Genomic DNA, 26,234 nt, shown 5'->3' with positions numbered 1-26,234 from the left:
GTTCTAGAAACATTTTCCTGATGAGATAAGGGTTATAAATTAATTGCATCCTCACGTACCAACCACTCTGGTGTTGTAGTAATCAGGGAGCATGCGTTCACACAAAGCCACCAGCAGCCAGAAAGCTTCCTCCTCTTTGGCATAAAGCAGCAGCACCGATGTGACAATGTTCATGGCCTAAAGGGATGAAAGAAGATGTCATCAGATACATTTAAAATACATCAGACACATTTTAACATATGAGCAACTTTGTTAACCTGAGAAACGACTGAGTTAGTCCCAAAGGAGCCAGCAGACTTTTTCCACAAACGAACAGATGATAAATGTGTAAAGGCTTTACATACACACATTCTTCTGAGTTTTGTTTTGTTTACAACTTTTAAAAAATGTAAAAACCCTTAGAACTTCAGCCTGCTAAGTGTTTTGCTTTTGTTTGTTGTTTTGTGTGTGTGTGTGTGTGTGTGTGTGTGTGTTTGCCTGTTAACTGTTAAGGACTCCGTGAACACCAATATGCACCAAGGGCTGAGCTCCCCATGACCACAGATCTTCATTCAAAAACTATGTCCAAAGCCTATTTGACAAAGCTTTCAACCTATTAGTCTCAGTGTTTGTAATCCTTAATCCGGTGAGGTGAATATTTCCCTTTTAATCTTCTGTAATTGTTTCTATCACCGGGTACGCATGGCTTGGGGCGCTCTTCAGGGAACAATGAAACCTTTTAAAGTTGGAGTCCTCGCCCATTATTTTCATCTGGATAAGGATGGTAGTGATAAGTAACAGGGGTTTAATTCTAAAGTAACCTACTTTATTAAAAGATATTATCAGCTAACTCATAAGCACTCCAGGCTCAACTACTTTAATAGTCCTCTTAATTAAAAAGGAGAAGATCAAAAGATAAATATGAACTCTATTATATTAGAAGCCAGCTCCCTCCTGTATTTCTTTTGATCCTGGAGAAACCGGTAAGTAAGTGTTCATCAGATTCCTACAATATAAATGTCAAAAAAGGAATTTTGGTCTAATAGGCTCTTCCTTGTAAGCCTGACTCAATAGGTTCCCAAGTCTATTGAAATCTTTAAAGAAGATTTTATAGAAATCATTTAAATTTTTTATAGAAATAAAAAATTTTTATATAAATTTTTAAATATAAACTTCTTTATAGAAATCATTAAAATTCCACTTGAGAATTAACCTGCCTACTACATGATCATGGTCATGGCTGGTTTCTTTGTCATTCAGTCAAGGTAAGTTTCTTTTGAGGTTCTACTTGGTAACAGGCTCTGGACTAAGTATTGGGGAAAAGGAGGGGGCACAGTGGTGAAAAATCTCACAGGGCATAAATCCAGGGGTCAGAGAGATAAAAGAGATGTAAAAGTTGATTAATCAATTTGGAGGTATATTTTAAATTAACTGCTCTCAAAAAGATAAAATGTACAGGGAGACCTGTGATGTGTGTGTGTGTGTGTGCATGTGCACGCACGGTATACAGGTTTTGAGGAAGTAAGCCTGCTTTAGGTTTCAACTAGATGGTCAAAGAAGGTCTCTCTGGGTACATATGTAGCCTTTCAATCTAAAGACACTATCTTAGAGCTTTCCAAATTGTGCTATCCATACTAACATATACAAGCAATCATTGTGGTTGGTATATGGGCAACATTTTTTAATACTGAATTACACATTTATTTTAGTGGGCCTTAAAATATAGCCATAGCATATAAGAGCTACATTCTCAAGGAAATTAATTGCTTAGGAGTTGCAAAGGGTAGGAGCACTGGGGAACCCAGAATGCAGAATTAAAGGCTTGGTGCCCAGATATGCTCGTGACCAGTTAGTGACCAGCCAGGCCACCAGACGGTGGTAGATCCAGAAAGGGCACTCTTATCCCTTGGCTCCTCTGCTCAGTGCAGTATTTCTCTGCTCTGGGAGAGCATGCTTCCCTGAGGACATCTGACAAGGTCTAAAAACATTTAGTTGTCACAAGTGAGGAGCACTGGCATTTCCTGAGAAGATGCTATTAAACATGTTATTAAGCAGGAATGTTACTGCTTAATAACATTCCCCAAAGCACAGGACAGCCCCACACAAAGAATTATTCAGTCCACAATGCCAACAGTACCAAGGTCGAGAGACCCTGGTACAGTAATTGTTCTCTTAACCATAAAGCCTTTCTTCTTTTTAAAGAAATATTTATTTATTTGGCTGCACCGGGTCTTAGCGACAGCATACAGGATCTAGTTCCCTAATCAGGGATCGAACCCGGGCCCCCTGGGAGTGTGGAATGTTAGCCGCTGGACCCACCAGGGAAGTCCCCCATAAAGCCTTTCTTATTACTTACCGGCTGGCAGAACACATTTTTTTTTTTTTTTAAAGTCTTACCCATCTGGGACATTCACCTGGCAATACCCTATGTTAGGATTTCGAAAAGCATAAGCTGTCAAGACTCTCCTCAGAGCCGCGATGCCCATTTCGTTCTGGAAAGCTGGGTGTTCTGGAAGGGAGCGGTGCAGGTCCCTCTCAATCTCCTCCGTGGCGAGGTTGTACTTCCCCATGGACTTCTCCACGAGGTCCTCATAGTAGCCGGGGTGAGTGGCCTTCTCGTTGATGGCACCTGGGAAACACGGAACGGACCCAGCATCAGAAGCGGGAGCCCCGGCCTTGGCTGCCTGACCCGGCGCCTTCACGTTCCTCCTGTGAGGACCTGCGTGTCGCAGCCACAGCCGGCGGTAACTGCACTCCCGGCCCCGCCCTCTTCCCGCTCCACTGGAAGCCGGAGGCTTAAAAACTCCCCTGTTCGCTATGATCCCCTGGAGAAGCGAATGGCTACCCACTCCAGTATTCTTGCCTGGAGAGTCCCATGGATGGAGGAGCCTGCTGAGCTACAGTCCATGGGATCGCGGAGAGTCGAACATGACTGAGTGATTATCTCTCTCTCTCTCTCACACACACACACTCTATGATATCACTTATATGTGAAGCCCAAACAAGAGTACAAATGACCCTAGATACAGAACAGAAACAGGCTCACAGACACGGACAACAAACTCATGGTTGCCAAAGTGGGGAAGAGGATGGGAGAGGGACAAATTACAGAATGGGATTAACAGATACAAACTGCTAGTCATACAACAGGTTAAACAGCAAGGATTTACTGTATAGCACAGGGCATTATAGTCAATGTCTTGTAATAACCCATAAGGCAAAATAATCAGAAAAAAAGACAACTGGATGGTTATGCTGTATGCCTGAAACTAACAGTACTGTTAAACTATGCTTCAATAAAAAAAATAATGCATTTTTTAAAAACCTCCCTACAAACCTCCCTACACACACACAAACAAAAAACCCTCCCTAAAGGTAGAGGCTTCCAACCTAGAAACTGTGTTCCAAGGAACTTCCACAGACAACCCAAAGGGGCTGCTCAACAAGAACAGAGAAGTGGGCAGAGAGAGTCAAGCTGAAGCTGAAGCCGTCTCAGTTCTCCAACCAAGCAGCCTTGCTTGCATTTTATCAGGGTTTTCCTTATGATTTCACGTGAAAAAGGAGGCGTTGTCTCTCAAAACAAGTTTAAAAACTGAAATTATGAAGGGCTGACAAAGAGCCACACTGAAGAGTAGGAGGAAGGATGAAGAGGGATTTTCAGAACTGCAGGGGGCAGGGAGCATGTTCCTGGCAGTGAGGGGCCACTGCTGTGGAGGGGAGCTCCTCAGTGCGGCGTGGGAGGACGCAGAGGTGGGCAAGAACCACTGCTGTGACATAGCTGCATGCTGTGACATAGCTGCATGCTATGATTCTTAAAAACAGACAAACCCTGGGTGCAAGCACTTAACTATAAATCTAGTTAAATGCAATTTATGCAAGTATAAGGTTTATGTACACATATACATATATACAAATATGTACATATAAAAAAACACACATACATGCACATATTATATAATTAAATAGGTACTTATAGGTTAAATATGTGTATATATACACATGGGCTTCCCAGATGGCATAGTGTTTTAAGAATCCACCTGCCAATACAGGAGACTCGGCTTTGATCTCTGGGTCCAGAAGATCCCCTGGAGTAGGAAGTGGCAACCCACTCCAGTATTCCTGCCTGGAGAATCCCGTGGACAGAGGAGCCTGGTGGGCTACAGTCCATGAGGTTGCAAAGAGTCAGACACGACTGAAGCGACTCAGCACACATGCATATGTACAGACACACACATATGTAATGAGAAGGTAAATTGATTTGTACTTCACTGATTAGAGATTAGACCCCTGGGCTGAGGTGGGGGTTACATACTTGAAATAGCCCTGAGGCATGATGGAAGGCTGAGAGCAGCCCCGGGGCTCCCCACACTCTGGAGGGGTGCTCCCACTCCAGCCCCGCCATACCTGACAGCAGCAGCCAGAGCTCCCCACGCATGCTCTCAGGGACACCCTTCAGCACCAGCTCCCGGGTCTTTTCTGTGCGGTACATGCAGATCCCTTGCCCATACTCCGCAAAGTGAATCTTCCAGGCCTGCTCTTTCAAAAACTCTTTGGCCTGAAAGGGATGATGTAGCATCATTACACCCAAAGTACTTCGAGAATGGTAAGGACAAGTTTGACGGAAAGTCAGAACATCTTCCCTGGAGAATGGAGCTGGTAAGTTCTGGACAGAATTCATGAGAACAAAGAACTCAGATTTTCTGAAGACCTTCTGTGACCTGACTCATATATCAGAGACTGTGGATCTGCCATGAAACTTTCTGGCCCAGAGTCAGAATGCCATTTACCTGAGATGGGTCAGGAGAATGCAAATGTTACTTACGGCTTTATGTCTACCCCTCCAAGTGAAACAGAGTGGATGTTTGCTAAATGTGGCCTGAGACATTATGTACTTACTTGTTGGTTACTTAAACAACGGTTAAAAAACAAAAATGAAAAATGTCACCTGCATATAGAAATATATGACCTGTCTCCTTTCACAATGAAGCCACTCTGAAACCCGATGACATACAAATGTCATTGTATGTTATATTTATATGTCCTTTGTATTTTAAAAAAAAATCCTTCCCTTGCAGGAAACTGTCCAGTGACGTATTGATGAGTTTATTTTAAAAGATTTTTAAAAAACATTCCTGTTCTAATACAGAAAGTTCCGGGCAAGAGGAGGCAGCACTCACCAATTTCGGGTTGAACTCCTCGGGAGACCGCCGCCGATACATGGTCATCAGGGTCTGTGTGGCCGTGGGGACACTGTTGCCGTTGAGGTTGAACTGGCGCTCGCCATCGGCATCGGAGCTGGTGCTCCTCTGGGGACTGGAGGAAACGAGGCTGCTGGGCCGAGAATACACCTGCCAATGCAGAGAGCAACACGAGGCAGGGACGGTTTGAGCTGCAGAATCTACTTCTTCAACATCCTCTCCTCCGCCTTTCTGTGCTCAGTCGTGTCTGACTCTTGGAGACCCCATGGACTGTAGCCCGCCAGGCTCCTCTGTCCAAGGGATTCTCCAGGCAAGAACACTGGAGTGGGTTGTCATTTTCCCAACCCAGGGACCAAACCCCATGTCTCCTGTGTCTCCTGCATTGGCGGCAGGTTCTTTACCACCAAACCACCTGACTGTCCTCTGGACAGACACTAATAGCCTCACCATGGTTCCCAAGAGGTGTCTTGCTAGGTGATGTAGCAGGAGGAAGTCAGCAAGCCAGCATTTTGGTGAGAATTAGATGGGATCATGGGCCACAGAGCTTCGATGTTACCAATAGGTTTCCTCTGTATTTTATTTTTTGGCTGTGCCCCATAGCATGAAGTTTCCCAATCAGGGATCGAACCTGCATCCCCTTCATTGGAGGCACGGAGTCTTAACCACTGGATCACCAGGGAAATGCCTCCTCTGTATTTTAGATTCATTTTTACAACAAACTGGTTGGACATTTATCTCTCTGATTAGTATGCATGCAAAGCGTGGCGTGGTTGAGTCAACTGCTGATGGGACCGCCTCCCTGGCCTCCTATCTAGTTTCTGGTGCCTCAAAAGTGCCCACAGAAGCTTGGAGCAGGTAAACAGGAGCTCACCAGCTTTACAACATATTTTCGCTGCAAGTCATTCTATCACTTGAGCTAATCATGTATCTTTCAGGGCCCAGTTTCTCTGGATGTGGATTCAGAGCCTAATTCAATAGGGATACAATTCGTATTGTATCATAATAAAATCATCCTAATAATGTTGTATTTCAGGTTTGAGACTTTTACTGAGTGACCTCTGTATAATTCCCAACAGAGTCACTTAGACCAGAGTCACCTGCTATGTAATCAGGACAAATCACTTCATAACACCTTCAATGGTGTAAGAAGAGGGTGAGACTAGATGTCCAATTCTATGATCCTAAATACAAACACCATGAGATTTAAATGAGATGTCTGCTCTGGACATCAGAGTAGTTGGTTCATCTCAGCACAGCTGCAAAGCTTCAAGATCAAACAAAACAGACCAGGAAGTGAACACTCCCCAGGGAAGAGAAATAGGATGAACGAATCCCCCAGGTGCCTTCCACTGACCTCATCATCCGAACTGTTGTAACTTCCTGCGAATTCCTTGTCTGAGTATATTTTGGAGGTCGTCTGCTGCAGGAAGTCAGAGATCCTCTGCACCAGAAAGTCTCTATCCTTCAAGTTGGCAAAGAGAAAGGTCATCCTGTTCCTGGTGCTGATGGACAGGGGACTGGGGAGCACGCTGGAGCTGTCTGCCTTCTCTACAATCGTCACCTGAAAAGAAAACAGGCCACCAAGAGCATTACTTCCCAGGGATCACCCAGCAGCAACCTCTGAGCACTGAAGATGCTGAGCACTGAAGAAAGAAGACCATGCTTTTCAACCTCGGCAGGAACCTCCGTATTTTATTGAGGCAAGCTGAGATTCTTGAATGGTGTCCCAGTAAAAGAAAACAGCTCAGAACAAATGAAACTGGAACCGGAATTATCTTGCTGGTAGTTATAAATCGAGTGAGTCCCCATCCCAGCCCCAGGAGACATCTGGCAACATCTAGAGGCACTTCTGGTAGTCCCAAGTGGAGGGTACCAAGGGCATCTCACAGGTGGAAGTCAAGGATGATGCTAAACATTCTGCAGTGCACAGGACCCAAGTCAGCCCACCCCCCAGTACAGTAAGGCCCAAGATGTAAACAGCGCCAAGGTTGGGAAACCTTGTTGTGAAGGAATTCCTTGACTTTCATTAAAATTTCATGGAACTTTAAGAGGGAGGACTCTTAGCTGGTGCTTCATCTGTAAGAGAGAGAAACAACCCATGATACTGGGTCCTTTTATTAGCTTAATGTGGATATGGCTTTTAAAACACCACCAATCCTTCAAACGTCTGGTTTAGACCCCAGGGCTTTGCATTCCTCACCTCTTACCACTTCAAAGTTTTAAAGGCTTGATTCTGAGCAGACATGATGTAAACAGCTTAACTGCAACCCTATCTGCACGGGTTGACTGTGTGTGTGTGTGTGTGTGTGTGTGTGTGTGTGTGTGTGTGCGTGCATTTGTGCGTACTAGTGTGTGTAGCAAAGTAAGTACCGCATCAGGAGAAACGTAGAAACAGGGGGCATGTGCTTCAGCTTTGAAATGATGGCATATATTTGCTGGTTTATAAAAGGATTTTCATCAACTGGAAACTAAGATAAATGGATTACAATTCTTTAGCACATTAGGAAGAAAAATCTCAAGGCCAGCTCTAGATAAATGGTTTATTTGCAGCGGCGCTGACTGTGTACTTAAGAGTTTAGTTTCTTTCCCGTCTTCATTTCCACATGTAAGCAGTCTAGACAGGTTCAACTTCAACCTCTTCATCAGCATTTTCAGGTGAAAGACATCTCCTCTGAGCAGAACTTTAAAAACCTCTCTCCCTTTCAAGGCTAAGTAACCTACTGGAATTGCCTAAAAAGTTGCATGGTCACAGGTGCAAAACAGGTATTACTGGGGTCCATAAAGGGGAAAACTGCAGGACCTGAGTTCTGTTCTCAGCTTTTATAAACATGTACAAGTTAGATATATATTCATACATTTTTAAAGGAATATTCTGAGATACCTAGAGTTGTACCTAAGAGTTTTTCCCTCCAATGCTAAAGAAGCTAGAGAAATTGGCAGGGAGAGGTGGAAACCAACTTCTTTATCATGAAAAGGATTTTCCCATGATACTTCAGACATAGATTAAACAATGCTTATTTTAAAAGACTGAAAAAAAAAATCCTTTTCTCCCAATAGATTGTTTATGATTCTTTTAGTCACCAGGCATCTGCAATTAATTGCAGATGCCAAGAGGATGAAAGGTTCAAGTTCTGCACCTAAAACATAGATTCTATGTGCTCGTGAGGAAATCAAGCAAGAAGTCCAGTATCTACCAGGATCATGAAGCAACAGCGAGAAAGCGCCTACAGAAACCCTAGGAAGCGTCCCACAGGTTAGCATGTATTTTTCACTGACAAATGAGTTCTAGTAGAATTCTACCCCTGAAACTCTGCGCCTCCAGGAAAGGGTAATAGCTCCACCGGAATGTTCTACACAATAATGAGACACATTTTCATCACCAACTACGATTGTAAGATAGCTTGAATTTAATCAAATCTTAGTATTTCATATGGAACATTTAACAAGGTAATTTATAATTGAAAAAAAAAGAAGAGAGACTGCATCTAGAAATCCTAATGAGGACTCTCATCATTTTATCCTCTTGCTGCTAGTTCAGACTTTTCTTTAAAATCTACAGCAACATGATTCTGTGCAAACATTTAACATGTGTCTATTTACTCTACCTTAAGTCTGCATGCAGAATGTATATTAACAATCTCCAGTCAATATTTCCACTTATTTATAAAAAATTAAACACAATAGCAACCCCGAGTTTTCACAATTCTAAAAGGAGCTGTTCCAAGGAGAATGCAAGGTTCCTTGAGGCCCCTACTGATCGATCAGCTTAACTCAGTTCATGGAGAGATCACTCTCTGCTCAAACAGACCCGGATGGAGGGTGGGAGCCCTGCCCTAGTGCATTTTTGTCATTATATAACCTAGGGTAGGAATAAACGCAAGTGCTTTGCTTCTTCCATTAGTTGAGGTTTAGGATTTACCATTAATATATCTCAGTGATTCACTGGGGTAAAGAAAGGGCAATGCTGTCTCACTGGGGGTTTCTTTCAAGCTGCACCCTCCAACCACAACACACTTTACTTCTAAATGCCACCCATACTATCCTCCCCCTTCTGACTTATCCTGAAATATGCCTGAATTATCTTCCCCTACTACTTGTTAGGGAAAACTAGGAAGCACAAGATGGGCTGAGGGTATTAACCATCAATCTCCTAACTCCGCCAAGCTCTCACGATCCTATTGTAGATCACACTGAAATGTACACAGAGCCCCTTAACTGAACCCAGAGGAGGGGAGCAGGAGAGCTGATGTGGGATGGCAGCCTCCAGCCGCTCTGTTCCTCAGTTACCTTTGGATAAACAAAGTGATGACTCACTCAGATTTATAAATGATACACTCAGTATATTCTTACTGTCAGGATGGGTTTCCCTAGTGGGTCCAGGTCACTCTGCTCTATTTTGTTCAGGTAGTACTTGATGAAGGACATTTTTAATAGCAAACTTTAATAGCATACTATGAATGGTGATAGATGTTAACTGGACTTATCATAGTGATCATTATATAATATATACAAATATCAAATCACTACTATATTAACCTGAAACTAGTAGATGATGTCAACTACCACACACACACACACACACACACATACAGAGTTTAGTAACTCCCTAAGATAAAGAGGGTAAGTTTGTTGGAAAAAGTCATGAGATGCATTTCAGAGCCAGTTGTAAGTACCGATCAACCATCCATCTCAGAATTCACCTCCAATAATTCCTAGTCTCCAAATGTGTTATAATACCAATGAGCTCACCCTGTAAGAAAGAAAACTAGATTTTTCCATTGCCTAACACTTTGTATTCATTTTAATCCACCAATTAAACTTCTAGGAATTTATAATTTAAGGAAAATTATACATATGTTTGGGAGGAAACAAACAAACAAAAATAATGCAAAGGTCCAACCAAAGGTAATCTAAATAAGAAGAAGAAATAAATTATACATATCCAGTAATGAAATAATACACAGTCATTAAAAGTTATACAAGAATATTTTATGATATGAAAATAAGTTTAGTGCACACTTACTGTTAAGAGAAATAGGCAAAAAATAAAATTCATTATTTCTTAAACCTAAATAATATAAATGACATATACACAGCAATGCATAGAAAGCCTGAACAACTACATAGCAGGATGTTCACAGTGGTCATTTTTGAATAGTGGGACTGGAGGGAGTTTTTGTTTTCTTCCTATTTGTCTGTATTTTAATAATTTTCTGTGATAATGATGCAAACAAGAAAAAAATAAAGCAATAAAATTTGCTTACATAAATGATTTAAAAAAAAAAAAAAAGAAAGTAAGGCAAAGAGAAACTTGAATCCTTTACCACAGGAAATCTTAACAAAGACTCAACCTTGATTAAATAGCCAAAGCTTCTAAGCATCTTCATTTCTAGGAAAGGACCAAAGTAGGTTGAAAGCAGCCAGGTTAGAAACTGCGGATCTGCCAGCCCTGGACATCGTAACCTGGAATTTCTTCTCAACCCCCAACAGCAAGGCTTCTCCACAAGTACCAGAACAACCTATCACTGTGAAGACACAAGAGAACCCACCTCCAACCCAGGTACAATAATAATGTTCCTCAGTCTTCACTGTCCATGGGCATCAGCCTGGAACTTAATTAAAGTACAGGACTCCAAAATTTGCAGAGATACAGATCTGGCCATGGTGGCCAGTGGTCCCGCTGGTTCTAATAGAGGGAACCAACAAACTAGACAGATCTTGACTTTCTGATTCACAACCTAGACCACTCTCTAAAGATCAAGATGCTCAGGCTGTGGGCCAGGAGCAGTAACTACACTTTCTAGTTTCTCTATTTGATGTTTTCACATCTCCAGGCCTTGTTGACCCAGAGTTAAGTGACTCCTGGAGAGGGTAAAGGACCCACCTGTGAGAAGGCCTTTCACAAGCAAACCAATCTATCCAAACCCCAAGGACCTCCTTCACCTGCTCTCACACTCAGGGCCCCTATTCATCTTGCCCTCGTCACCCCAGGGCCAGGAACCAGACAATTAGGGACAGGGCCTCTGCCCTAGAGCCTGCTGGAATTTTTCAACTTGCCAATCCCAAGCTTGCTTATCCTGTCTCACCTGTTTCTTCCCATGGAAATCACAATCAAGACTCCAGTCCACATCCTTCCCTGCTCCTCTGTCTGCTGACCCACCGGGTGCTTTCCCCCTGTGGGCCCTCTAGCATGGCGTGCGCCCCCTCATGGGATCCATGAGTATAACAAGCATCTTTTCAATGACAGTCATCTCCTGCTCTGTTGATCTCACCTTACCTGAACAAGAATAAACACCAGTCTGCTTCTGGAAGAAGAAACCTCGCAGGTCCCATGGTCATTCAGGGCAATGCCAACACAAAAAAGAGGGGCAGATGCCACCAAAGAATTAGGAACGCTCACCCATGGTTAAAAGCCAACTCAGTGACGGTAAGATACCCAGAAAAAGATTACCAACAAAACTTAAAACACCCATTGCCACCTGCCACGTACCTCTCGCAGTGGGATAATGAGGCTACACAGGTTCTCCTCCTTGCTGGTGAAGCAGATATAGTTCGTAGACACAAACATCTGCCCCAAAATGTGCATTTTGTTGAACGGAGTCCAGAGGGTGCAGTCTGTGTGGCCATCTAATTTTTCATCTTTGGGGAGCCGGAAGAGTGCACGGTACCTCTCACTCTTGGCCCTGGCGTCCAGATCGCTGGAAAACAATAGTAATAACTCTCTCCACAAAAGAAAAGTTTGAGTACCTCTCAATGATGCAGCAACAGAGATTTCCCGGCCCATCTTTCCCTTCCACCTTGTCAGAATTATTTCTACCTTCTTGGCTTTCTGCGGGAGTTAACTCCAATGATGACCCAAAAGCATAATGAAATCATTTTAATATATTTAGGTTCCCTGTGTGGTCATTTTACAATCAGTATCTGTAAATGTCAGAGGATCTTAGGAAAACAAGGGCTAGACAGGAAATAATTCTTTCCAAAAGAATACAATAATTTCTGAAGAGATGATGACATTTAGACTCATCCGCAGCCACTCTCGGGGCCTTATCTTTTAAGAATGACCTAATGAGGATGCACATAAGCCACATGACTCTGCAGGCAGTCAGTGGTCACCTTGAATAAACAATAAAACTGCCTGAAACACAGGAACAGCCCACCTCCTGGACAACCAGGATGTCTAAGCCCAGCTGGGTCCTCCAGTGACGATGATCTTTTCTCTGATGAGTTCCTTCCTCCTGTTCATCGTTTAAACATCTTTGCTCAAGCTTTTAGGCCACTTCAGCCCCTGATGATCCAGTTTATGGTTTCACAAGGCAAAGACAGGCCCTCCAATTTCCTCCCGTCTATCTCTAAAACTACCTGCAACCTCACCTTCTCTTTCTACTTTTACCTGTTTCAAAGGGAGTGCTATCAGCACACACAAGCATCCTTCTGCATGCTGTGAGATCCTTTTTTTTTTTTTCCTTTGTCGCTTTGCTTCGTATGTGGGATCTTAATTCCCCGACCAGGGATTGAACCTGAATCCCCTGCATTGGAAGCATAGAGTCCTAACCACTGGACCACCAGGGAAGTCCAAGATGCCACTTTTTAAATTTATTCATTTTCTTCTAGCTTTATCTCCATGCTCCCTTCTGTCTTTGTGCTACCCTCAACAACAAACTCTTCCCACCTGCCTACTTCATACTACCTTCTGTTCAAATGTTTTCTTTCTAAAAAAAGAGCAACCCCCCTACTTTACCATTGAATTTCTCGACAAAGCAGGCTGTACTGACCTAATTCCCTTGCCTCGCTTTTCATGTGCTTTCAGCCCACCACAGTAACCCATCTTCTTGTCACTCTATCAATACATGTCTCAAATCACCAAAGGCGTTTTCATTGCAGTGACCTCTTGTCAGGTTTCAACGACCAGCTGTACACCAACGATGGCCAATTCCATTTATCCCGCCGAACTGATGTCTAGTTAGACGCCCTACAGGCAACTCAACTCAATGCGATCCAAACTGAATCCTCATAGCCCTTGGACACGCTCTCCCTTCCCTCATCCCCATCTCAGTTAGGGGTGATTCCATGCATACCATCACACATTACAACGTCAACTTTCCCCTTGCCTTCTCTCTAGCCTTCACTCTCACATCCAGACTTCCGGGCTTCTCTGCAGCATAGCCTCATCCCATGCCCAGCCACCTTCCATAAATGTTGACGAGCTTACTTTCCTCTGTGCTTTTCCCTTGTGTTTCCCTTATCATATTGTCCCTCTGCCTGAAATAATATGTCTAAAGGAATATTCATCCTACTGACTCTGACTGAGCAATTTTGAGAGCCCTGCTCTGAGCAGCTCCATGGAGAGGTCCTTCTCTGCCCATCTCCCCGTGTGTGGACTCAAGGTGCTCTGCTCTCAGCATCAAAAGAGGTCCCAACCTATAGTGCTGGAGCTGGTCATGTCTACTGCACTTACTGAACCGTGAGTGCTTTAGGCAGACTTTCTCAGCTTTGGATCTATACCCAGAGAAGTGTTCTGAACCCTTGAAGCTGTTCAGCAAAGGTTAACTTTCATAAGTGAACAGATGGGTTCTTGTTTCTAAAGACCGTAAGACTTCAGATTTCTGTCACCTACCGTTTTAGGGCAGACACTTTCTTAGGAGATTTCTTTTTCAGTTTGGGCAGGGATCGATCTTGTTCAAAGCCCTCATTGTCTAAGAGCTGCCTCATGGCGATGTTGGCGAGCTGCTCCATTAACTTGAAGGTCTCATTGATGTTGAGGAATACAGAGAAGAAATGCTCGCTAGACCTTGTGCTCACTTTGATCACGTCAGGTAGAAGCAGCGTGGCGTTCTTCTCGAGCTGAGTGATGTCCACCCACCGGATGACCAACTTGGCTGAGCACAGAGAACAAGGCTGGGTCAATATGTGGCTTCTTAAAATCCTTTCAAGATACTGGAATCTCACAACACCACCCTCTAATTTCACAGAACTCCTATGAGCTTATGTGCTTATATTTATTAATATTCTGCTTGATAGTTTCAAAAGACAAATCTAGACCACAAAAATTCTGAGTTATGATTATTACAGATTTAAGTCCCTGTCTCGGAGAAGGCAATGGCAACCCACTCCAGTACTCTTGCCTGGAAAATCCCGTGGACGGAGGAGCCTGGTAGGCTGCAGTTCATGGGGTCGCTAAGAGTCGGACACGACTGAGCGACTTCACTTTCACTTTTCACTTTCATGCACTGGAAAAGGAAATGGCAACCCACTCCAGTGTTCTTGCCTGGAGAATCCCAGGGATGGGGGAGCCTGGTGGGCTGCTGTCTCTGGGGTCGCACAGAGTCGGACACGACTGAAGCGACTTAGCAGCAGCAGCAGCAAATCCCTGTCTACTAAATGAATTATATCTTTGGTCAATTTTTATTATCTCACAATCAAGTAGTTTACAGCAACTGAGCCAAAAATGATTGAATTTGACTGTTAAGTCATCACAAATCACTTACAACTGCAGATTTACTACTGTTGATGTTTGGATATGGTTTACATTCAGGACAGGCAGAAATCTCAGTAGACTTTCAAAAACTGCCCTCGGAAATTCTAGAGGACTCACCTTCCCGTCCCATCAGAAAAGAATAAAAGCAAAGGTGATTAATGCTGAGGTACATCCAGCCCTGTCGGGGGACCTTCCCCTTCCAGTAGCTGCAAGAGTAATAGTTGACGAGTTTCTCTTCCTCGGGCATTCCAAACAGCCGATGGAACTTCACAATGGCCTCCTTGAACTTCTCCGTGTCATCATCTTCCTTCACATCGTTGATTTTGTTATACTCGGCAATGATGCCCTAAGAAGGGATAAAGCACAAACGCACAGCTTGTATCACTATGACTAGACCTGTTTCTTTTCCGTACATACTGGCAAGGGAAAAAATTTTCTTCTAAGGGACACTTAAAAAAATTGAATTATTTTCAAAGCCAACTCCCCAAACCGAAGCCACTTAACAAGCAGCATTTATGTACTAAAAGATTTCTGAAGAGCAACATGGATCAATGTAGAGCAAAGAAAGACCAAAACGCATGTCATTAACTGATGTTAGCCACAGACCCACCGTCTCTCGGCCATGAAAAATATCAGGAACCTGGGTAAAAGGAACAAGCCACCATACGAACAGAAAAGAGGTGAATATTGGAGTGGAAATTATAGAAGACACACAATTTTTGGTCAGTTGCACAGGAAATAAGATCTTTGCAATACAAGTAACTGGCTTAACCTACTGCTTAATCATCTTAGCAGCTTGAGGGGCTGTTTGTTACCCAGTTCCTCCATAATTCAATGAAAAATGGCTTCTACATGTGTCTCCTGAGGGAAAATGTTCCTTGAAATTCCACCTTTGACTTTGTAATCACCAAATCCCTCTTACTTCATCTCCATTTTCTCTGTTCCCAAGGTATGGTGAGATAAACATGAGCTCTGGAGCATGAATGTCTGGGGTTTTGGTCCCAAAGGTGTCACTGCAGATCTATGTGAATTTGGGCAGCCTCATACCTAGAATTCCTGCCTTTGGGCTTCCAGTGAATTCTGGATGCTATAAATATATCTTCCCCAAACTTATTATAACTACAAAATTCTTATTATCAAAATTCTGTTTCCCTACAATCACCATGTAAAATCCAATATTCTAGACTATGCACATTTTTGATCCAACCAACACTGTAACACTTGTTCTAACTGCACTGCATTTGACAAGATCCAGAGGACACTCAGGGCCTGGATATGTCATCTGTATGCTTTTCCACCTCCTTGCCTGTGGTCCTGTCATTCTGAGGGCATAAAATCTATAGTAAGATTGTTGTCTGTTTCACTAATTCTGTGTGTATTTAGTCATGTCGAACTCTGTGACTCCATGGACAATAGCCTGCCAGGCTCCTCTGTCCATAGAATTTTCCAGGCAAGAATACTGCAGTGGGTTGCCATTTCCTCCTCCAGGGGATCTTCCCTACCCACAGATCAAACCCTCGCCTTGAGTCTCCTGCATTGGCAGGCAGATTCTTTTCTTTTTTTTTTTAATATAGATCTATTTATTTTAATTGGAGGCTAATTACTTAACAATATTGTATTGGTTTTGCCATACATCAACATGAATCCGCCACAAATGTACATGTGTTCCCCATCCTGAACCCCACTCCTACCTCCCTCCCTGTACCATCCCTCTGGGTCATCCCAGTGCACCAGCTCCGAGCATCCTGTATCATGCATCGAACCTGGACTGGCGATTCATTTCACATATGATATTATACATGTTTCAATGCCATTGTCCCAAATCATCCCACCCTCTCCCTCTCCCACAGAGTCCAAAAGACTGATCTATACATCTGTGTCTATTTTGCTGTCTCGCATACAGGGTTATCATTACCATCTTTCTAAATTCCATATAGCCAGCAGGCAGATTCTTTACCACTGTATCACCCATCACTAATCCTACCTAATCTCAAAATCCAGTCCAATTCCCAGCTCTTTATAAACGCTTCTCCCAACTATAACTCTTCTTCCTCACATTAAATACTGTTGATCCTCTGTGCCAGATGTAGTGAAATTTTTTAATACATATGGTGTCCTGAATTTTATTTTCACTGCCAGACTGTCCACTCCAGTTGCCAGCAGCTGTGGTACTAAGGGGTGATGGCAGGAGGGACGGGGGCGAGGGCTTTGTCTTCCACCCTCTCCATCACCATTCAATTCTAGTGAAAAACAAACATGTAAACAACAACCACAACAGCAAACACAGCCCTGGACAAGTCTTCAGCCTATTCTAATAAGAAGCCACGGCTTAGTCCCTTTGCATAGTCTAGGAATTACCGTACTGGGCATGCCATCAGGAGTCTTTCTACACTGTGATATATTCTGTACAGCTACTTTCTGAAACAGAGATTTGACAACAGCATCTCCACCATGAAAATGTCCGCAGTCTATCAGTGTAAGAGGGGAAAAACCCAATCTGCATCTTAGTGACAAAGAACCCCTTCTTGGTCTGCCCAAATCCACCTTTCCAGGTTCAGTGTAAATATCACATTTTCTATGAAACTAACCAAGTCGGGCATAAGCACCAGCATTCTTGTCTTTATGTTCTCTTAGTTTCTACGTTGGCTGAACGTATTTTGTGTATATGTCCCCCAACCGCTAAATACGCCTTTCAAACACAACGTCTCAAAAAGTTTTTACCGACAGCAGCTAGCACCTAAGAGACATTTAATTAAAAAAAAAATTTATTAAAAGAGTATATGTTGGGACTTCCCTGGTGGTCCATTGTCAATGCAGGGGACACCAGTTTGATCCCTGGTCTGGGAAGACCCCACATGCTGAGGGGCAACTAAGCCTGTGCACCACAGCTAATGAAGCCCGCATAGCCAGAGCCTGTGCCCTGCAACCAGAGAAGCCACCGCAACGAGGAGCCCTTGTACCACAACAAAAAGTGGCCCCTTCTTGCCTCAACTAGAGCAAGCCCACACACAGCAATGAAGACCCAGTGCAACCAAAAATAAATACATATATCAGATTTTTTTTTTTTTAAAGGGTATATGTTGTCATTCCAAATAAACATGTATCTTAAGGGGCCCTATCTTAGTTTTCATTGTGACCTCCAAAGTCACCGATTTCTAAGTCTAAAATTGTTTAAGAGTTAGCAAATCAATTTGGAAAACTAAGTACCAAGTTGCCGACTCCTGTTCTTCTGTTTCATGGGGGCTGAATGCCATTGGAAGTAGCAATGCGTTTCCCTCAGAGTCTCTGAATTTAAGGTTGTTCCCTCTAGTTACTTTTGGTACCACTCCACCGAGAGAATAGAGATGCTGCTTTGGTGGAAGCCAGGGGAGACACATTTTGGACCTGCTTTGGGGATGAGCAAGTTCTGGTGGCATGCTGTTCCAAGGAACTGCAGACAACCAGCAGGGAGCATGAGGGCCCTAGATGTCTGGGTGGGGAGGAGGAGAACCCAGTTCAGAAAGAGGTGGGATGAAAACACCTGTTACAACTGGCAGATATATCTGCGGCCTTTGTGACATGTCTTTTTTTTCAATTGGAGTGTAATTGCTTTACCAGGCTGTGTTAGTTTCTGCTGTACAACACCACCAATCAGCTATGGGTATACATATATCCCCCTCCCTCTTGAGCCTCGCTCCCACCCTCCCATCCCACCCCTCTAGGTCATTGACAAATGAATGGGTAACGAAGATGTGCAATATATATACACAAGGGAATATTACTCAGCCATAAAAAGAAACAAACGGTCATTTGCCGTGATGTGGATGAATCTAGAGTCTGTTATACAAAGTGAACTTAAGTTAGAAGGAGAAAAGCGAGTATCATATATTAACGCATATATATGGAATCTAGGGACTGTCCTGATAGCTCAGCTGGTGAAGAATCTGTTGGCAATGCAGGGGACTCCAGTTTGATTTCTGGGTCAGGAAGATCCCCTGGAGAAGGGACAGGCTACCCATTCCAGTATTCTTGGGCTTCCCTGGTGGCTCAGACAGTAAAGAATGTGTCTGCAATGTGGGAGACCTGGGTTTGATCCCTGGGTTGGGAAGATCCTCTGGAGGAGGGCATGGCAATCCACTCCAGTACTCTTGCCTGGAGAATGGACAGAGGAGCCTGGCGGGCTACAGTCCATGAGGTCACAAAGAGTCAGACATAACTGAGCAACTAAGCACAGCACACGAAATCTAGAAAAATGGCAAAGGTGAACCTATTTGCAGGGCAGGAATGGAGACACGGAGGTAGAGACCGGACCTATATGACACTTCAAAGTTATCAATGCCTTCACAGCAGGGGAGCCAAAAATATCCAAGAAGGAAAAAGGAAATGAATGAGTGAATAGATGAAAGGGACAGAATGAGAACAACTAATACGAAGTTGCAGTTGGGTCCTTTGGCAATGCCAATGGCCAATCAACTCCGAGTGAGCATGGAGACCCTCAAGCCTAATGTCCGCTCTCCTGTAGCAAGGCTCTGACCTAAAGTCAGAAGAATACTAGAAAAGAGCAATGTAGAACAAACCAAATGATGCCCATATGTTTAGAGAGAAGGAACATTAAATTCAAACTACACTATCTAAGGGGCTTCCCCGGTGACTCAGACAGTAAAGAATCTGCCTGCAACGCGGCAGACCCGGATTCGATCCCTGGGGTTGGGGAGATTCCTTGGAGGAGGGAATGGCTACCAACTCCAGTATTCTTGCCTGGAGAATTCCATGGATAGAGGAGCCTTTCAAGCTACAGTCCATGGGTCACAAAGAGTCTGACATGAGTGAGAGACTAACACTTTCACTTTTTCATGCTATCTAAAGAACTAATAAGTACTACATATCTAGAATGCTCATTGAAATTTTAGAAAGAAAATTTCTTTAAATATTAGAGGATTTATAAGGACATAGAGGTGAAAAACATCACTAAAACACATTAATATCAATAGACCAGGCCTCACCAACTAGTTTCAACAATAAGGATAATAATCCCTGAAGTTCCACTTTCAACTTTCCCAACTTCAAGAAAAAAAAGAGGGTTCATAATACAGAATCTCTTCAGATTACTGTAACTTTAGCCAGGTGGACCAGATGATGGAACAAAGGGATGGAATGATCTCCTTCCGGTATGTTCTATGTTGTTCTTGCTGGTTAGTTGCTCAGTCATGTCCGACTCTTTTGCGACACCATGGACTGTAGCCTGCCAGGCTCTTCTGTCCGTGGGACTTCCCTGACAAGAATATTGGATTGGTTTGCCATGCCCTTCTCCAGGGGATTTTCTTGACCCTGGGATCAAACCTGCATTGGTAGGTGGATTCTCTACCACTGAGCCACCAGGGTATATATGTTCTATAGGTTCTACATAATATGAAATAGGTCACCCCTGTTCTAGGCAACAGCTCCATGTAATTTTGTAAAATTGCTACAGTCCAAATATTCAGGACATCCAATACAAATTTAAATACACAAAGGACATTGATAGGTAGTTCATAAAAAGGGGAACATTAACTTAGCAAACATAAAAAAATATTCAACCTCATAATCAAAGAGAAAAATGAAAACAATGACACCGACTTTTACTTAATACATTTGAAAAACTACTGTGAAAATCACACAGGGATTCTAACATACTGACAATATCCACTAACGTCCATTAAAAGCATTTAAACTTACTTAACCCATTAACCAACATTTTGTAATCTATCCTAAAGAGGAGAAAAACTATAAGAAAAGTTACATATGAACAGAAGAATTCATTGTATTATTGTTTGCACCTGACTCCCACTTGTCTAAAAGCTAGGGAGACTTACGTAAGGAGGAATAGTAAGGTCAATTATGGGACAGTATTCAGTTATTATAATAAGAGCTAAAGTTATACAACAATATAGTAGATATGGGAGAAAAAAGATATGATATAAAATTATACGTATAGTCAGACTACTATTAGGATAAACAAGCATACGAGAAATCTAAAAAGAAAAAACCAAAAGTTATCTATGGTGTTTGGATTGTGGTTGCCTCTGCAGTTAATTATAACATTTATAATTTTTAAAAGTTAACTAGGTCTCAAAACAAGTAAGTGTATTGGTTCCCTTCATTACTGGACAATCTGTGAGTGCTTAAACCATCTATTTGCACATGAATGATTTTCACACATAATTGCATTGATAGCAATTCCTTTCTCATAATTGGTTTCAGGGGAATTAAATCTGACATTTTTGATGTGATGAAAAAGGTAAAAAGAATGGCTATTTGACCCACAATTTGCTCCTGCTTTATTTATTTATTTCTCTTAACTTACTGTTACTTTTAATCTTCAGTTTCTTCCTACCACTTTTGATTTGCACCTATTTCCCAAAGACAGTAACACTTGAGGGAGGACAATGAAAAGCTATGACAAATCTAGACAGCATATTAAAAAGCAGAGACATCACTTTGCCTACAAAGGTCTGCATAGTCAAACCTATGGTTTTTGCAGTAGTCATGTACAGATGTGAGAGTTGGACCATAAAGAAGGCTGAGTGCCAACTAATTGATGCTTTTGAATTGTGGTGCTGGAGAAGACTCTTGAGAGTCCCTTGGACTGCAGGGAGATCAAATCAGTCAATCCTAAAGGAAATCAACCCTGAATATTCCCTGGAAGGACTGATGCTAAAGCTAAAGCTCCAATACTTTGGCCACCTGATGCAAAGAGCTGACTCATTGGAAAAGACTCTGATGCTGGAAAAGATTGAAGGCAGGAGGAGAAGAGGGTAACAGAGGATGAGATGATTGGATGGCATCACTGACTCGATGGACACGAGTTTGAGCAAACTCTGGGGGGTAGTGAAGGACAGGGAAGCCTGGCATGCTGCAGTCCATGGGGTCACAAAGAGTTGGACACGACTGAAACACTGAACAACAACAATGACAAAAAGGTAACTGAGAACCTCAGCAGTGATTCCTCGAAGGAGAAGACCCCTCCTGTCTCCCCACCAACCACTGCCCCCTTTCACGCAGCCCCTCTATGGAGTCCTCAGACTCCCCCACTTAATATCAGTTCAGTTCAGTTTAGTCGCTCAGTCGTGTCCAACTCTTTGCGACCCCATGAATCGCAGCATGCCAGGCCTCCCTGTCCATCACCAACTCCCGGAGTTCATTCAGACTCACATCCATGGAGTCAGTGATGCCATCCAGCCATCTCATCCTCTGTCGTCCCCTTCTCCTCCTGCCCCCAATCCCTCCCAGCATCAGAGTCTTTTCCAATGAGTCAACTCTTCACATGAGGTGGCCAAAGTATTGGAGTTTCAGCTTCAGCATCAGTCCTTCCAATGAACACCCAGGACCGATCTCTTTTCCAATGGACTGGTTGGATTTCCTTGCAGTCCAAGGGACTCTCAAGAGTCTTCTCCAACACCGCAGTTCAAAAGCATCAATTCTTCGGTGCTCAGCTTTCTTTATAGTCCAAGCTCTCCGTTATTCAATAATATATATTTTTTTAATTTGGAAGCTGCCATCTTTTCTAAGCTTACTGATGCTTTTCAATGTTTCCCGCAAATAATAAATTGAATGCAGTCACCTGTTAATAACAGAAGAATGTGTGGGTAAAGGATCTCCAGGTATGTTTTATACAATTCTTACTTTTGCAACTTTTCTGTAAGTTTGAAATTCTTTCCAGAGAAAAGTTGTTGTTTTAAGTTCCACTAACTTAAGAAATACTGTATCACACTGTGTTGTGTACCTAGAACTAACACAGTGCGGCAAGTTAATTATATGTTAATAAAAATAAAAAAATAAATAAAGCATTACCTGTATTTTTCCTCTCACAAATGTGGTGATATCGTTCTCATTTTCAAAGATGGAAAGTGTCTGCAGCAGATTCTGCTCCAGCCATTCCCAGTGTTCAGTGATTTCTTTTCTGGAACCACCTGCACAAACATAAAATGGTAATAACGAACGTCAGCATGTAAACGATACTTACAACCCAGGCTCATCCCATGCCTATGTACTGCCATCAGCTCTGCCTTCTGATACTTTCTCTCTGTCAGAGGAAGTCACACAGAAGAGGTTGAAAGATGTATTAGATGTATCCAAGATGTAAAGATGTATCCAAGAGTAAGGATAGTGTATGGTCACATCTGACCAGGTGAGTCCAGAAACTTTGGGGACAGTCTTTTAGGGTGGGAAGGCAGAGACGTTTCTCCCATTCCCTTTTCTGGGTTGGGAACTTAGCCCTATCTTCTCTTCTCCCTCCGGGAATCTGCACTTTTCAGGGCAAGGCAGATCTTGTCAGGAGACCAGGTTACAGTTGTTAAGTTGCAACAATACGAGGCCTTCGGTATGCCCCTGGAGATCAGATGTAACCACCTCCTATAATGGGCAAAAAATGATCCTCCCTGCCTTCAATTATGAATGAGATGTGAAAATGGACTATCACTAGGGAATAGCAGCCCTGTTCTCACCAGCGCCGTGGCTCTGAAGTGTAATGGGATGAGGTCATCCTCACAGCCTCCCTCCAAGTCAGAAACAAGAAGCGAGAGTCATCTCGCCGGCCAACCTGCAAACTGAATCAACCTAAGCCTGGGAGAGTAGATAACAGGCACCCTGCTCTCTGCCCACAGCTGCAGGGCAAAACAGGGATGCCAAGCCAATGTCATTGTCGAGACACTAGAACAAATTCCTTTCTTTTTTTTCTTGCCCTGCAATTGTTAATGACCTTGCAAAACAGTTTGTTAGAAGCCATCCCTATTTTATAAATTTTATGTACTATTCATTCCAGAATTAAAGAAAGATTTTGCAACTCTACTAATTGACTCCTTCAGATGTCTCCTTAAGATTTCCAAGTTATCTTTTAATTGATTTCTTAAAAAACAGCTTCTCTCTGTTTCTTTGTCAGCAGTAACTGGATATATCTCAGAATCTCACTCTGTTAACTGACTGGGAAAAGCAGGAGATATAAATGTGTCCACAGTGATACTCAGAACTGTGAGGAACAGGACTGAAACCTCTTGGGGAATAAGAGGCACTGTTTGGAGAGGGAAACGGCAACTCCCTCCAGTATTCTTGCCTGGAGAATTCCATGGACAGAGGAGCCTGTAGGGGGGCTACCTACAGTCCATGGGGTAGCAGAGAGTTGGATATGACTGAGTGACTAACACTTTCACACTTGGAAGGTTTTCAGATCCACTGGTCAAGGAAAGGCAAAACCAAAACAAACCCACATGCATTTTCTTTTACTCTGAGCCAAAACACCAAAACTGCCCACGTGGAATGCTTCTGTAGAGGATAAGGAATAAATCTCTGAGTTAGGAGGCCGAAGAGGCTGTCTGGGGCACTTCACAGGCTCTTTCCACAGCTCACTCTTTCGGGGTCACAGTCAACCATGTGGAAAAGCAATCGATGACTCTGCACTACGCTGTCACGGCAAGAGCTGAAGCTCATGAAACCCGGGTCCCCCTCCCTTTCTCCCAGCAGCCAACTGGGTGCCTGTAGACAGCCTGCTTCATCTTTCTCTGTCTCAAACTCTTTACATGTAAAATGGAGACACATAAAAAAAAAAAAAAACACCCTATTCATTTCAGAGAAATGTTATTAAAAAATCACATGGAATAATGTCTATAGATACACTTTGTAAAGTAGAAAATACTGTCCAAATGCAAAATACAATGTTCATTTGGAATATTTTGGGAATGAGTCATTCTGGAGTTAGCCAGAGAGTTTTAAAACATTTTAGACCTTAAAATTTTAAATAGGCATTGGAAAATTTTCTAAAATATACTGTGTCCTTCCTTGCCTGTAAACAGGTCACCACCATCCCCAGCTGCGGCTGGCTGGGCGATACAGACAGAGCCCAATCCAGAGTCGACACTGGCCACGTGCCCTCCCCCCCGCCGTCCCATCTGTGCCTGCTGGCAACTGTTAGATGTCCGCACCTCAGGACACAGGCACTTTTGGGGACTCAGGGGACCGAAGAACTTCTGCAGACCCAGCGGGTGCAATTCCCAGCCTCTGATACTGCCTCTCCTCCGCCCTGCCTATGTCGATAGTAGATATGCCTTCCAGAGGCTGGTTTGCACACGTCCCTCGGCTCAGCCGGGACAGTCTGCCTGTGGACTGGTATACCGCCCTGCGCTGCCCTTTACCAGGTGGTCATACCAGGTACCTGACCTGGGAGTCCCTGTTAGGCCGTGGTGGCAACTGACCGCAAGTCAGCCTCCTGTTCCTTGGTTATCCTGCATGGAACCCATCAGCTATATGGCCCAGGGCAGCCCAGCTGTGCCTTCACCTTTGCACACACTGCCTGCAGTTTTCGTGTGCTTATTCATCTAGGCCCACCCTGCCACCCCCCAAAACACACACACACTCAAGCCACGGTGGAAACGGTATATGTATAAGCACACGCATTCAACAAACGTTCACGTCTGCCTCCAGTTTTCATGGGTATTACATGAAGGTCTTCACGACTGGCCCTCGTTTTGAAGTAGCCATCTGAGCACTCCTATATCGAAGTTCAGGTTTTCTACCCACGTTCTTTCCCCTTCTATTGCCTTCTTTGCTGTTTTACGACCTCCTGCTCATCGGTGTGCCCCACTGTTCCGTCATTTCCACAGTCTCTACCTGCCACCCCCTAATGCCATTCTCACCACTGGCTGTTTTCTCTACTCCTCATTGCCTGGGATGTAAATCCCCGCATTTCTGTCTGTGATCACCACCGATGTCCCCTCTCCACCCCCCACTGTTGCTTGTGTTCCTTCATTTCCTGTGGCTTCTCTCATACTAGTCACTGTCACATGAAGAGGCTGGCCTTTTGGAGTCATCAGCAGCCACTTACAGCTCCCTTTACAGAAGAAGTGTTGAGATGGCAAATTTCAGTATCTTTATTTTTTGTTTGTTTTAGATTAATTTATTAATTTTAATTGGAGGTTTTTGTGGTGGTTTTTGCCATACATCGGCATGAATCAGCCACGGTGTACATGTGTCCCCCCATCCTGAAACCCCTCCCACCTCCCTCCCCATCCCATCCCTCTGGGTTGTTCCAGAGCAGCAGCTTCGGGTGCCCTGCTTCATGCATCAAACTTGTACTGCTCATCTGTTTTACATATGGTAATATACATGTTTCAATGCTATTCTCTCAAATCATTCCACCCTTGCCTTCTCCCACAGAGTCCAAAAGTCTGTTCTTTACATCTGTGTCTCTTTTGCTGTCTTGCCTATAGGGTTGTTGTGACCGTCTTTCTAAATTTCATATATATGTGTTAATATACTGTACTGGTGTTTCTCTTTCTGACTTACTTCACTCTGTATAATAGGCTCCAGTTTCATCCACCTCATTAGAACTGACTCAAATGCATTCAAAGGTCCGTCTGGCCAAGGCTATGGTTTTTCCAGTGGTCATGTATGGATGTGAGAGTTGGACTGTGAAGAAAGCTGAGAGCCAAAGAATTGATGCTTTTGAACTGTGGTGTTGGAGAATACTCTTGAGAGTCCATTGGACTGCGAGGAGATGCAACCAGTCCATTCTGAAGGAGATCAGCCCTGGGATTTCTTTGGAAGGAATGATGCTAAAGCTGAAACTCCAGTAC

The 26,234-nt window shown here is 43.4% G+C and overlaps 1 protein-coding gene and 1 non-coding gene across 3 annotated transcripts in view; both read right to left on the bottom strand.

Annotated features, from left to right (window-relative positions):
• TBC1D9 (TBC1 domain family member 9) overlaps window positions 1–26,234 on the bottom strand; it is a 132,072-nt gene that overhangs the window by 39,980 nt on the left and 65,858 nt on the right. For both annotated transcript variants that reach the window (XM_055550730.1, XM_055550731.1), the window contains exons 3-11: window positions 22,462–22,580; window positions 14,770–14,998; window positions 13,792–14,053; window positions 11,668–11,875; window positions 6,532–6,738; window positions 5,157–5,327; window positions 4,384–4,534; window positions 2,394–2,608; window positions 60–177 (exon numbers count right to left, since the gene is read on the bottom strand). In XM_055550730.1, the coding sequence (XP_055406705.1) occupies window positions 60–177; window positions 2,394–2,608; window positions 4,384–4,534; window positions 5,157–5,327; window positions 6,532–6,738; window positions 11,668–11,875; window positions 13,792–14,053; window positions 14,770–14,998; window positions 22,462–22,580 (1,680 nt within the window). The remainder of the gene's footprint in view (window positions 1–59; window positions 178–2,393; window positions 2,609–4,383; window positions 4,535–5,156; window positions 5,328–6,531; window positions 6,739–11,667; window positions 11,876–13,791; window positions 14,054–14,769; window positions 14,999–22,461; window positions 22,581–26,234) is intronic.
• TRNAW-CCA (transfer RNA tryptophan (anticodon CCA)) lies at window positions 12,674–12,746 on the bottom strand. Its single transcript has one exon. It is a non-coding gene; the product is annotated as a tRNA-Trp (tRNA).

The sequence above is a fragment of the Bubalus kerabau genome, chromosome 16, assembly GCF_029407905.1.
Source record: "Bubalus kerabau isolate K-KA32 ecotype Philippines breed swamp buffalo chromosome 16, PCC_UOA_SB_1v2, whole genome shotgun sequence".
Taxonomy (NCBI): domain Eukaryota; kingdom Metazoa; phylum Chordata; class Mammalia; order Artiodactyla; family Bovidae; genus Bubalus; species Bubalus kerabau.
This window is presented reverse-complemented; position numbering and strand designations above follow the sequence as displayed.